The sequence below is a fragment of the Orycteropus afer genome, unplaced genomic scaffold, assembly GCF_000298275.1.
Source record: "Orycteropus afer afer isolate SDZICR_OR568_19922 unplaced genomic scaffold, OryAfe1.0 scaffold00075, whole genome shotgun sequence".
Taxonomy (NCBI): domain Eukaryota; kingdom Metazoa; phylum Chordata; class Mammalia; order Tubulidentata; family Orycteropodidae; genus Orycteropus; species Orycteropus afer.
In genome coordinates, this window is record NW_006921662.1 from 9,100,213 (window position 1) to 9,113,816 (window position 13,604).

Below are 13,604 nucleotides of genomic sequence, written 5' to 3' on the forward strand. Positions count from 1 at the left end.
AAGAGTGTCCCGGTGTATAGTAGAGCTGACAAGGGGTAAAATTGTGGTGGCTTCCTGACCACAGCCAACTACCTAGGGGGAGCAAGTAGTTGGACCTGTGGGCTCAGGACCATGGTCTCAGGGGACATCAAGTCAATTGGCATAACATACTACACAAAAACAATGTTCTATATCCTACTTTGGTGAGTAGTGACTGGGATCTTAAAAGCTTGCAAGTGGTCATTTAGATGTAATGATAGGTCTCTCCTGGTCCAGAGCAAAGAAGAATGTAGAAAACCCAAAGACACATGGAAACAATTATTAGTCCAAGAGACTGGTAGACCATGTGATCCTCAGCCTATCTGACCATGAGACCAGACAAACTAGATGGTGCCTGGCTACCACTGTCAACCACTCAGAGGGGGATTGGTGCAAGAACTCCCGGATAGAGTGGGAGAACAATCTGGAACAAAACTCAAAATCATTTAAAAAAAAAAAAAAAAGACTAGGTATGTTTGTCTGATAGAGCCTGATAAGACCTCTGAGACTATGGCCCCTAGCCACCTTCAGGTCTGGAATTGTATGGGGTGAACATTTTCATCAGGTAGATATGCAGTTTGGAGTAATCAGTCATGGGAAAACAGAAGGGCAGTATTTGCACAGGGAGACAGCTTGGGGGGGGGATGGGTACATAGAAAAGAAGGACACAGGGAAGAAGTAACTACAGGGAGAAAGTGGGAAGAGAGCTATTACATTATGGGGAGTTGCAGTCAGTGTCATGAGACAAAATATGCATGAACTGCTGCATGGAAAATGAATTTGCTCTGTAAACTTTCACCCACTTCACCATAAAAATGGAAAAACAACAACTTTTATTTCTGAATGGCAGGTCCTCAGTTTGCTGAAGATCCTTCCCAGTTGCCTTCAACCCAGTTACCATCCTCACCTTTTGGAGACTATCGACAATATCAATAAGGACCGGTGCCCCAGGATTTAACAGAATGAGCTATAGTTCAAGAAGGATTTTCAGAAGACCAAGTGACAGTCTGTTTTTAAAACCATAGGTGAGACAACTGTGGCCAAATAGGCTATGAGAAGATACTTAGCACTTTTTTTCTATTTAAAGAAACATCGAAAGGAAGTATTAAAAGATAATACATTTATTTATTCACATTTGGATTGCATTTGTGATCAAAGTAAATGACTAATCATAAAAAAATATATATAGTAAGTGCTTAGAAGATGAAGGACCAAAGGACAAACAACAGGGAAGCATGACCATCATTTTCTTGGGGACTTCTCTGCCTGGTTTTGTGTATTCTGTTACTCAAACAATAAAATACTCCTGGAACTTGCTCTTTCATTTAAGAAAAGTTTTAGAGTTCTACTTTCCATCCTCAAATACTTCACATAATGCGAAGTACATTTAAAACTGCATGTTTTATAGTTAATACCTCATCCCACTTGAAGTGAATTGTGTAAGAGTTATGCGGACTCAACCTGGAGCATTCCGTAGTAAAATACTTTATGGACAAAAGGATATGGTAAAGTGTTTATCCCTTTACTTTGAAAGTAAAATATGCCCTCTCTTGGTTTTGAGGATATTGGCTATAAAGTTCGTTTACTTTTAGGACCTCTGTGTCTTGATTCTTGATCGTCAGAAACCTCACCAAAAATTTTTTTCCAACACACCCAATTCTGTATGAGAATTGATACATGGGTACTGTTGACAGTGGAGAAGTTTGGTGTTTATTGTGTGCTTGAAAATAAAATATATGCTGTTTTTAATGTGTTTGAAGTCCCCTGCAGCTGATCTTCACGAAGAGTGTATTTTGGGATTTGATTGGGCCTGGAAAATAGCATTTCAGAATAGGTCATTTTCCTGATTGTGTTGGAGTGATACGTAGCCTTACAGAAGGCATGATGTTAGTAATTCCCCATTTGCCTACATTTGTGTGTGAAATGGAGAACCAATACAAGTGTTTACTGTGACCACACATTTCTCTTCCGGCCCAATGCCATACATCAAACCCAGAAACCAAATCCATTGCTGTTAAGTTGATTCTGACTCACAGAGACCCATAGGACAGAGTAGAACTACCCCGTAGTGTTTCCAAGGCTGTACATCTTCATGAAAGCAGACTGCCACATCTTTCTCCTGTGGATCCGCTGGTCGGTTCCAGCTGCCAATCTTCTGGTTAGCAGTAAAGTGCTTACCCACTGCCACCATCTGGGCTCCTTGTTCCCAGCATAGGTGTTTAGTTTAGCTTTTGCTTGTGCTTTTTTCTCTCCTTCCCCCTCCACTTTTTATTTTGCTGGCTTGGCTTGGTCATCCTTTAAGACCCACCTCAGACTCCTCTGCAGCCTTCGCTAAATGCTTGGGCTGGGCTGAGTCTTCTTTCCCTGTCCTGTATTCATACCTACCACAGTAGGTAAGGATCAACAGGTTTGGTTTTGGTTTGGTCTTGAATTTTTCTTTTTTCTTCCCCTCCCTGCTTTTCCCCAAACATTTTAGGAGAATCTTTAAACCTGCAGCAAAGAAATTTCTTTTTAGATGCCTATTGAAATATTTAAGAATCATTTTTAAATGAAATTTGGCATACTAGAATAAGGCCCAGGATAGGATAGGATAAAAGTTACACCTATCAGAATTGTTTTAATTACCAAAATAAATGATTGGAGAAACAAGCAGATAGGAAGGCTTCCCTTGATCATTCCTAGAATAATGAAATTTAGTTCCTCAGTTTCAAGGCTAAAATGCCCATCAAAAGACCCCATCTGCCTCTCTCTTATTTTCTTGGTATTTGTCACTTTGTGTGAAATTGGCATGTAATGGTAAATTTGTGAATCAGGGTTGGAAGACTTGTGGGTACAGCTGCACCTGCTATTGAAAATGCATCTTGTATTTTCATATATGAAATGTCTGCAAATTATGAAAGTGTGGCCATAGCTCCACCTTGTGGTGTGTTAGTTTTAGTTAAAACTCACAAATTCAACTTAATGTCTCAGATCAGTGGGTGGCAAACCATGCAGCCTGCTTTTGTAAATAAGTTTTATTAGGACATAGCTGCACCCATTCAAATATGTATTGTCTGTTGCTGTTTTCTTGTTACAATGGCAGAGTTGAGTAGTTATGATCAAGACTATGTGGCCCAAAACTAAGACAAGAATTAGGACTGTATCTCAGTAGTTGCTGAAATTGAATTTCTTGAGGGCCAGGAATCACATTTTAGCAATGGAACTTGGTAAGTATTGAGTGCATTAATAAATTATAGGCAGAAGTATCTCTACCTTGTTCAAAAGTCTGAAGCTTTTCAAAGACATATAAGATATTTCAGACATAACCAATAAAAACCCCACTGCTGTTGGGTTGATTCCGACTCACAGCGACCCTGTAAAACAGTGGAACTGCCCCATAGGGCTTCCGAGGCTGTAAATCTTTACAGAAATAGACTGTCTCATCATCCTCCTGTGGAGTGACTGCTGAGTTGTAACCATCAAGCCTGCAGTTAGCAGTTGAGTGCTTCACTGAGCCACCAGGGCTCCTAATTTCAGACATAACAAAATATATTTTAAAAAATCCAGCTTATCAATTATTTCTTTTATGGATCATGCTTTTGATGTGTTATTTAAAATATGTGCTTCACCTAGGGTTATCCTTTTATACAGCATAAGAAATAAACATGACTCATGAAGTTGAAGCTTCCTTATTTTATTTACTTCCCTACCCACATATTGTACTGAATCTGGTGCTTATCCTCATGATGTGGTTTTTTTTTTTTTTTTAAATCAATTGCTTTATTTGAGACAATTTTAGACTTACAGAAAAGTTGCAAGAATAGTAGAGTTCCACTTTACCTTTCACTCAGCTTCCCTTTATGTTAACATCTTTATATAACCACAGAACAGTTACCAAAACAAAGTACTCACATTGGCATGGATAAGGGTAATGGTTGAACATTTAATGTCTTTGAACCGTGCATATGAAAATTCTTGAAATATCAAATACTTTGTTACATATATTTGTCACAATTGAAAAAAAAGATACACTGATTATAAAATCATTAACTGTACTATAGACTTCATTTAGATTTTGCCAGTGTTTCTGTTTCAGGCACCAATCTAGGATCTCACATTCCATTAGTCATATCTCCTAAGTCTCCAATCTGTGATAGTTCTGTCTTATCTTTTGTGACCTCAATACTTTTGAACAGTGGTGGTCTGTTATTTTGTAGAAACTCTCAATTTGAGTTTAGCTAATGCTTGTGTGATTATTGTGCATGATTAAAGTTATGCATAATTGGAAAGGATGCCACAGAAGTAGTAGTGCCCTTCTCAGTGCATGATATCAGGGGTAGATGGTATATATGTATTACTGGTGATGTGAACTTTGACTACTTAATTAAGGTGGTATTGCTATTGTAAAATTACTCTTTTTCCCTTTGTAATTAATAAATCTTTAGGGGAAGATACTCTGAGACTATGTGACTATTCCGTTTCTGCATAAACTTTTGCCCACTAGCTTTGACATGTGGTGGTTATTAATAGTAATTTTCTGTTTCTCTCATTCCTTCTATATGTATCAACTGGAATTCTGTATAGAAGAGTTGTCTTTTCTTCCCTATTTATTTATTGAGTTACTTAAGTCAGTATGGATTCATGTGCATTTTATTTTGGGATTATAATCCAATACTATCATTATTTGTTTGCTCAAGTTCTAACATTGGCCATTTGGAGCTCTTTCAGGTTGGCTTTTAAATGCCTTCAATGCTGCATCCTTTTTTTTGTTGTTGTTTTTGAGCATTTCCTTTCTTTCTAGCACCACAGATACTCCAGTCTCGTCTTGTATTTTCCCTACCCAAACTCTGGAATCAACTTCTCCAAAGAGTCCTACTTTCTTTTATTGGAAAATGTTATTTAGAAACCAAAATGAGCTATGTATGCTCATTACTACTGAGTTGTCATTGCTTTGTCTAGTCCCTTTCAGTGGATAAAGCTAGAAAATAAATGTAGTATATTAACCCATGTACATTCATGCCTTTGTTTATATCTCTCCACATGTATACCAAACAAAAACCAGGAGTTCCTCCAACTCCAGTCCAGCACCAAAGGATTCATTCTAGCCTTCTCCCTTTCCTTATTTGTAACTTCTTTCTCAAACAATGAGAAGCCTGATTCATTAGCTATAATTTGCTTATTTTTTCAATCCTAGTTATAGAAAAAGTTTCAGAATTCCTAAAACATTCATCTGTGAGAAACAGATTTGCCAACTAGAGTAGTGTTTTGCCCAATTCCTTTTGTTTTTAGTCTTTCAGTATCTATACTGTTTTCCAAAGTTGTTTAGGTCTACTCCTTTTCCCCCAGCCCCTTCAGTGTGGTTATATGATTTTAGTTAAATTCATTTGTCACAGTCTACATTCCATCTTTTGCGCACATCCTAGTTGATTTTTCAAGAAATTTACATTCAGTAAATTTCACTCTTTGTGATATAGCACACTATGGATTTTGACAAATGCATAGATTCAGGGATCTACCACCACAGTTTGACACACAACAGTTCCACCACCCCCAAAGATTCCTCATGCTGTCAACTCCTCCTCCCACTCACTTCAGCCATTGACAACTACTGATCTGTTCTGTCTCTAGTTTTACCTTTTCAAGAGTACCATATAAATGAAATCATACAATACATGGTCTTTGGGTCCAGCTGCTTTTATTTGCCAAAATGCTTTTTAAGATTCATCCATAATGTTTGTTCTTATTTCTGAGTAGCGTTTTACTATACCATACCAGTACCACAGCTGTGTCTGTGCCATAGTTTGTTCAACCATTCGCCGGTTGAAAGATTGGAGTCGTTTCCAATTTTTGACAGTTTGAAGTTGCTATGAATACTCGCTGGTTTCTGTGTAAACATGTTTTCATTTCTTCTGGGTCAATACCTAGGAGTAGGATTGCTGGGTCATGTGGTAGGTTTATTTATATAAATAAATATATATAAATGGGTCATGTGGTAAGTTTAATTTTATAAGAAATTGTTGAATTTTTTGCATTCCCACCAGCAATATATGAGAGTTCTGGCTGCTCTGTATCCTCACCAGCACTTAGTAGTGCCAATTTTTGTTTACATTTTAAAATTTTAGCCTGGGTAAGTACACAGTGGTATCTCATTATAATTTTTAATTTTCATTTCTCTAATAACTAATGAGGGAGCTCTGGTAGCATAGTGGCTAAGGCACTTGACTGCTAACCAGAAGGCTGGTGGTTCAAACCTACCAGCCACTCCTCGGAAGGAAGGTGGGGCAATGTACTTCCATAGTGATATTGCCTCGGAAGCCCAAGGAGGGGTTGCTGTGAGTCGGGTCCCACTTGACAGCATATAACAACCACAATGACTAGTGATGTGCATTTTTTCATATGCTTATTTAACACCAGTAAAGGAGTTCAGGTGGCATAGTGAGTAAAGAATTTGGCGCTAAACAAAAGGTTAGTAGTTCAAACCCACATGCTACTTTGCAGGAAAAAGATAAGGCAATTTACTTCCATAAAGATTTACAGCCCTGGAAGCCCAGTGGAGGTCACTATGAGTCAGAATCAACTTGATGGCAGTGGGTTTGGTTTTTTGGTTTATATCTTTTTTGGTGAAGTGTCATATATTTTAACTCTTCAAAAATCTTTTTTGCTTTGTGTTTAGTTTTGTGATGCATTATGTATTATGGATACAAGTTCTTTGTCAGATACGTGATTTGTAAATTTTTTTTAGTCAGTCTATGCTTGTCTTTTCATCCACAACTGAGTCTTTCTTAGAGCGAAAGTTTTTAATTTTAATAAAATGCAGATTTTCTTCTAGAAGTTTTATAACATTACATCATTTTGTATAAAGTGTGAGGTATAAGTTGATATTTATCTTTTTTTTTTTCCTCTATATGGACAGCCAATTGTTCAGCACCATTTGTTGATAAGAGTTCTCTCTTCATTGAATTGCCTTTGCACTTTTGTCAAAAATCAGTTGTGTGGGTTTACTTCTGAGCTCTCTATTCTGTTACATTAATCTGTGTGTCTATATTTCACCAATACACTGTGGCATCTCAAGAAGATAAAGTATTACAGTGAAATGTGCAAAGACCTGAAATTAGAAAACCAAAAAGGAAGAACATGCTTACCATTTCTCAAGCTGAAAGAATTGAAGAAAAATTCAAACCTCGAGTTGCAATATTGAAAGATTCTGTGGGCAAAATATTGAACGATGCAGGAAACATCAAAAGAAGATGGAAGGAATACACAGAGTCAATGTACAAAAAAGAATTGATAGACATTCACCCACTTTAGAAGGTAACATATGATCAAGAATCAATGGTATTGAAGGAAGGGGAACCGAAGGCATTAGCAAAAAAGGAATTTTAGCAATTCAGGAATTGACGGAATCCAATTGAGATGTTCCAGCAAACTGATGCAAATCTGGAAGTGCTCACTTGTCTATGCCAGGAAATTTGGAAGATAACTACCTGGCCAGCTGACTGGAAGAGATCCATATTTGTGCCCATTCCCCAAAAAAGTGATAGAACAGAATGCAGAAATGATCAAACAGTATCATTAATATCATATGGAAGTAAAATTGTATTGGAAATAATTAAAAAATGGTTGCAGCAGTACCTAGACAGGGGACTGCCAGAAATTCAAGCTGGATTCAGAAGAGGATGTGGAACAAGAGATATCATTGCTAATTTCAGATTGATCTTGGTTGGAAGCAGAAAATACCAGAAGGATATTTACCTGTATTTTATTGACTATGCAAAAGCATTCGATTGGCAGGTCAATTATGGATAACATTCTGAAGAAAGGGAATTCTAGAACACTTAACTATGCTCATGAGGAATCTATACATAGACCAAGAGTCAGTTCAAACAGAACAAGGGAACAGTGCATGGTTTAAAATCAGGAAAGGTGTGCATCAGGGCTGTATCCTTTCACTGTATTTACTTAATCTGTATGCTGAGCAAATAATCCAAGAAGCTGGACTATATGAAGAAGGATGTGGCATCAGGATTGGAGGATGACTCAACCACCTGAGATATACAGATGACACAGTCTTGCTTGCTGAAAGCAGAGATGGCTTAAGGTATTCACTGATGAAGATCAAAGACAACAGCCATGAGGTTGGATTATAAAGAAAAAAATCCTCACAGCTAGACCAAAAAGAAGCATCATGATACACGGAGAAAAGATGTAAGTTGTAAAGGATTTTACATGGATTCACAATCAAAATGGAAGCAGCAGTCAAGAAATCAAATGACATACTGCATTGGACAAATCTGCTGCAAAAGACCCTTAAAGGATTAAAGAGCAAAGATGTCACTTTTGAAAAAAGGGGGGACCAGGTTTGCTGGTCTGATGAGCCTGGTGGAACCACTGAGACTGTGGTCCCTAGCTGCCCTTCAGGACTGAATTGAACCTGCACCTGTGGCTTCCAGCCAAACAAAAGACAGGCATATGAGTTGAACATTTACCTGAGGTAGATACACTCCTTGGAGAGAACAATCATGGGAGAATGAAGGGCTGTTTATGCACAGGAAGACAGCTCAGGGGGCAGGAGGGCATGGAGGGATGGACACAGGGAAGAGGTAACTATGGGGAGGAAGTGGGAGGGGAGCTGTTGCATTGTGGTAAATTGTGGTCAATGTCATACGACAAAGTGTGTGTGAACTGGTGTATGGAAAGTGAATTTGCTCTGTAAATTTTCACCCAAATCACACACAAAGAAAAGATGTCACTTTTGAAGACTAAGGTTAACCTGATCCAAGCCATGTATTTTCATTCACCTCATAGCCACGTGAAAGTTGGACAGTGAGTAAGGAAGACTGATGAAGAATTGATGCCTTTGAATTATGATGTTAGAGAAGAATATTGAATATACCATTGACTGCCAGAAGAACAAAAAATCTGTCTTGGATAAAATATAGCTGGAATGCCCCTTAGAAGCAAGGAGGCAAGACTTTTCCTCCTCCTAACTTTGGACATGTTAGGAGGAGGAGCCAGTCCCTGTAGAAGAACATCGTGCTTGGTAGAGGGTCAGCAAAAAAGAGGAAGACCCCCAACAAGATGAATTGATACAGTGGCTACGACAATGACCACAGTCATTGTAACAATTGTGAGGATGGCGGAGGACCAGGCAGGGTTTCATTCTTTTGTACATTGGGTTGCTGTGAGTTGGAACAAACTCTGTGGCACCTAACAATAACAACAGCTTTATAGAAAATTTTGAAATTACATAGTGTGAGTCCTCCAACTTTGTTCATCTTTTTCATCTTGTTCATCTTTTGTAGATCCTACATATATTTTACTAGATTTATGCTTAACTATTTCATTTTGGGGGTGCTCTTGTAAATGGTATTGTTATATATTGATCTTATATCCTGTGACCTTGCTGAATTTAGTTACTGTTTCTAGGAGGTTTTCTTTGTAGATTCTGTGGGATTTCCTACGTAGGCAATCATGTTTGGAATAGGAAATGTTTTATTTTGTTTTCTTTCAAATCCAGTGGCTTTTGTTTCTTGCCTTACCACACTGGACTTCCAGTTCAGTGTTGAATAGGAGTGGTGAGAAAGGGTATTGTTGCCTTGTTCCTGTCTTAAAGGGAAAGGATTCAGTTTTCACTGTTATGTATAATATTACCTGCAGAATTTTGTAGATTCTGTTTATCAGGTTAAAGAAGTTTCCTTCTATTCCTGGTTTTCTGTGGGTTTGTTTTTTGGTCATGAATGGGTTTTGTCAGATACTTGTTCTGCATCTGTTGAGATGATCCCATGGTTTTCTTCTTTAGCTGGTAATATGATCAGTTACACTGATGGATTTTCAAATGTTGATCCAGCCTTACATCCCCAGATGCATCCCTGTCAGTCATCTCAAGTTTCTGGACTTAGACCAGTGGTCTGTTGTGTTGCCTGCTGATCATGGGATTATTTCCTTTGTAGCCTATGAGATAATGATCTGCCGTTTTGCCTGCCAATCTTGAGTTCATCAACCTCTGCAGCTGCATGAATCTAGAGAAGCCTCCAGCTTACTCCAGTGGGCCTAGAAGGCAGAGCTGAAGCTCAAGGTTGAGGGGCTTTCACTTAGCCCCTAGAGCCAGCACTCTGAACTAGAACTTCTAGCTTAGTCTTCCCTGAGAGCCAGCATTCTGAATTTGAACTTCTAGCCTCCTAAAATGTAAGAGAATACACTCTTACAGAATAAACCTAACTCAGTCATGATGTAGGTTCCTGGGTGGCACAGTTTGTGCTCAATTATTAACCAAAAGGTTGGGAGTTCGAATCTACTCAGTGATGCTATGGAGGATAGTCCTGGCAATCTGCTTCATAAAGATTACAACCAAGAAAATCCTATGAAGCCATTTTACTGTATAACACATAGGGTTGCAATGAGTTGGGATTAATAGCAGTGGGTTTGGTTTTTGTTTTTAGTCATGATGTATTATCCTTTTTATATATTTCTAGATTTGATTTGTGAATACGTGTTTTTAAAGCTTTCTTGCATTGTCTTTTTTAAGTGATACACCATATATGGAGCTCTGGTGGGGTAGTGGTTAAGGCATTTGCCTGCTAACCAAAATGTTAATGGTTTGAACCCACTAACCCTCCCTCCATGGAAGAAAGATGAGGTAGTCTGCTTCCGTAAAGATTTACAGCCTTGGAAAGTCACTGGGGGGGGGGGGCACTGGAATTGACTCCATGGCAGTGAGTTTGTTTTTTATATGTGTGTGTGTGTGTGTGTGTGTTACACATAATATAACAGAGTTTGCCATTTTAACCATTTATATGTGTACAATTAGATGATGTTAATTACTGTTGCCGTGTTGTGCTACCATCATCATTATCCATTTCCAAAAGTTTTACATCACCCAAAAGAGAAACTCAGTACCCCTTCAGCAGTAACTCTCAAGTGATTGTGAAGTATTGTCTCCCAATATTGATCTCTTAACTTACCTACATTGCAGTTGGAAGAATGTTCTGTATGCTATTGATTCTTTGGTTTATTGAGCTTTGTTTCATTGCCTTTGTATAGTTAGTTTTTTAAATTGTATTATATGTTCTTGAAAACTGTTTTCTGTGTTAGGTTCAGAATTTGGTATATGTCAGTGAGGTCGTGGTTGTTACTTTTTTGTACAGCTCTCTTAATATCCATAATAATTTTATCTACTTGATTGGTTCATTACTGAGTTATTCATTAGTGTATTTTTGTGCAAACAGCACATGCATTATACAGGTTTTTGTAAAGCATGCAATGGCTATGAATGCTATGTGTGTTATATACATGTACATATGATTTTTACAGATACATTATATGCTAAAATACGGTACTCATTATGTTGGTGGATTTGTCCATTTTTCTTTGTAATTCTGTTAATTTTTGTTTTATATACATTCATTATTCACTCATCATCACAATTAGGTTCCAAAGATCAGATCATTTAGCAAAATTTAGTGTTATGCAAGAATGGAGGAGGTACTATTCCCACAGAATATTTTTACATCCAGAAGACTGGAGGTTCAAACCCACCAGCCATTCTTCGGAAGGAAGGTTGGACAATCTCCTTCCATAGTGATACCACCTCAGAAACTCAAGGAGGGGTCGCTATAAGTTGGGTCTGACTTAATGGCACATAACAACAACAATTTATATGTGCTGCAAATATATCCATCCATGAACATAGTAGAGTATACAGGAGGCAAAGTTATGAAAACTTCCTAGCCATAATTAAACACCTTTAGGGAATGAGTCACTGGGCCTGGTGGCTTAGAACCATAGTCTTGGAAGATACTAAGGTCAACTGGCAAAACATAGTCTACAGAGTCTATATCATACTTTGGTGAGTAGCTCCTGGGGTCTTAAAAACTTGTGAGCAGTCATCTAAGGTGTGACTGTTGGTCTCTCCCTGTCCAGAGCAAATGAGAGATTTAAAAAAATGCAAGAAAACAATTAGACCAAAGGTCTAATGGGCCACATGACCCTAGCCTCCATGACCCTGAGACTAGAACTAGTTGATGCATGCTACCATTGCTGACTGCTCTGAAAGGGATCACAATAAGGGATCCTTAATAGAGTGGGGGAAAAATGTGGAACGAGGCTCAAAATAATAAAAATGACCAGGCTTTTACTGGTCTGATAGAGACTGGTGGAACTCCTAAGACTATGACCCTTAGTCTCCTTCAAGCCTGGAACTGAACTTACCCTTGTGGCTCAACTTTCAGTCAAATAATAGGGCTATAAGGTGAACAACAATACCAAGGAAGGACACACTCAGAAAATGAACCATTTGAGTTCAGAAGGGTAGCATTTGCCCAGGGATAAAGCTCAGAAGACAGGAAAGAATAAGAAAGAAGGATGGAGGGAAATGGTAAACACAGGAAGTGGGAAGAATGCTGTTACATTGTGAGGATTGCAATGATTATCACAAAAGAAAATGTGTATGAATTGTTGAATGAAAAACCAGTTTGCTCTGTAAACTCTCACCCAAATCACAATTAAAAAAAATTTTTAAGAAAAGATGACCCCAGCACTAATAGCAAAGTTCAGCAAGAAATGTTCAGTAAGAAATGTGCACAATCATTAGCCATTAGAGAAATGCAAATCAAAACAGCAGTGAGCTACCATCTTACCCCAGCACTGATAGCAAAGTTCAGCAACACAGAAAATAACAAATGCTGGTGAGGATGTGGAAAGATTGGACTCTCATACACTGCTGGTGGGACTATAAAATGATACAACCCTTGTGGAAAGCAGTATGTTGATTCCTTAAGAAGCTGGAAACAGAAACACCATTTGATCCAGCAATCCCATTACTAGGTATATATCCTAAAGTGAGAGGCAGGACAAGAACAGATATATGCACACCCATGTTCATTGTAGCACTATTCACAACTGCAAAGAGATGGAAACAACCTAAGTGCCCATCAATAGAAGAATGGATAACCAAACTATCATACACAAACACAATGGAATACTGTGCAACAGTAAAGAATAATGTAGGGTCTGCAAAACACAGCATAATGTGGATGAATTTGGAGGGCATTAAGCTGAGTGAAATAAATCAAAGAAGGACAAATACTGTATTTGTCCACTATTGTAAAAAGTCAAGGAAAGGTTTATATATGGAAGGAAACTTTCTTTGTTGCTTACCAGGGATGGGAGGGGAAGGGAGGGAAAACTGCTAGACAGGTAAAAGACAAGTATTGATTTGGGTGAAGGGAAAGGCAATACACAAAAAGCAAGTGACCAACACAGTAACACTAAGGAAAAGGAAGACACAGGTGCACGTGAGGTACAGACAACAAAGATAAACACTTACATACACAGAACTGCATTATTAGTAATAACAAATATTAATCTATAGTTCGATACATACATAGGTAGACAGGCTGAATGATTAGGTATGTCTCGGCAAAAGGGAATATACCCATGTCTGTATATAAGTTTGGCAGATGGTATTTCTACATACATATTTGTATGTGCTATAAGAATGTCCATATAAATAGAACTAATAGGAGCTCTGGTAGCATAGTGGCTAAAGCACTTGACTGCTAACCAGAAGGCTGGCGGTTCAAACCCACCAGCCACTCCTCGGAAGGAAG

At 38.2% G+C, this 13,604-nt stretch overlaps 1 protein-coding gene across 1 annotated transcript in view; it reads left to right on the forward strand.

Annotated features, from left to right (window-relative positions):
- TIMM17A (translocase of inner mitochondrial membrane 17A) overlaps window positions 1-954 on the forward strand; it is a 31,359-nt gene extending 30,405 nt beyond the window's left edge. Inside the window, exon 6 of the mRNA XM_042780980.1 lies at window positions 869-954. Within this exon, the coding sequence (XP_042636914.1) occupies window positions 869-954 (86 nt within the window). The remainder of the gene's footprint in view (window positions 1-868) is intronic.
- The last annotated feature ends 12,650 nt before the right edge of the window (window positions 955-13,604 follow it).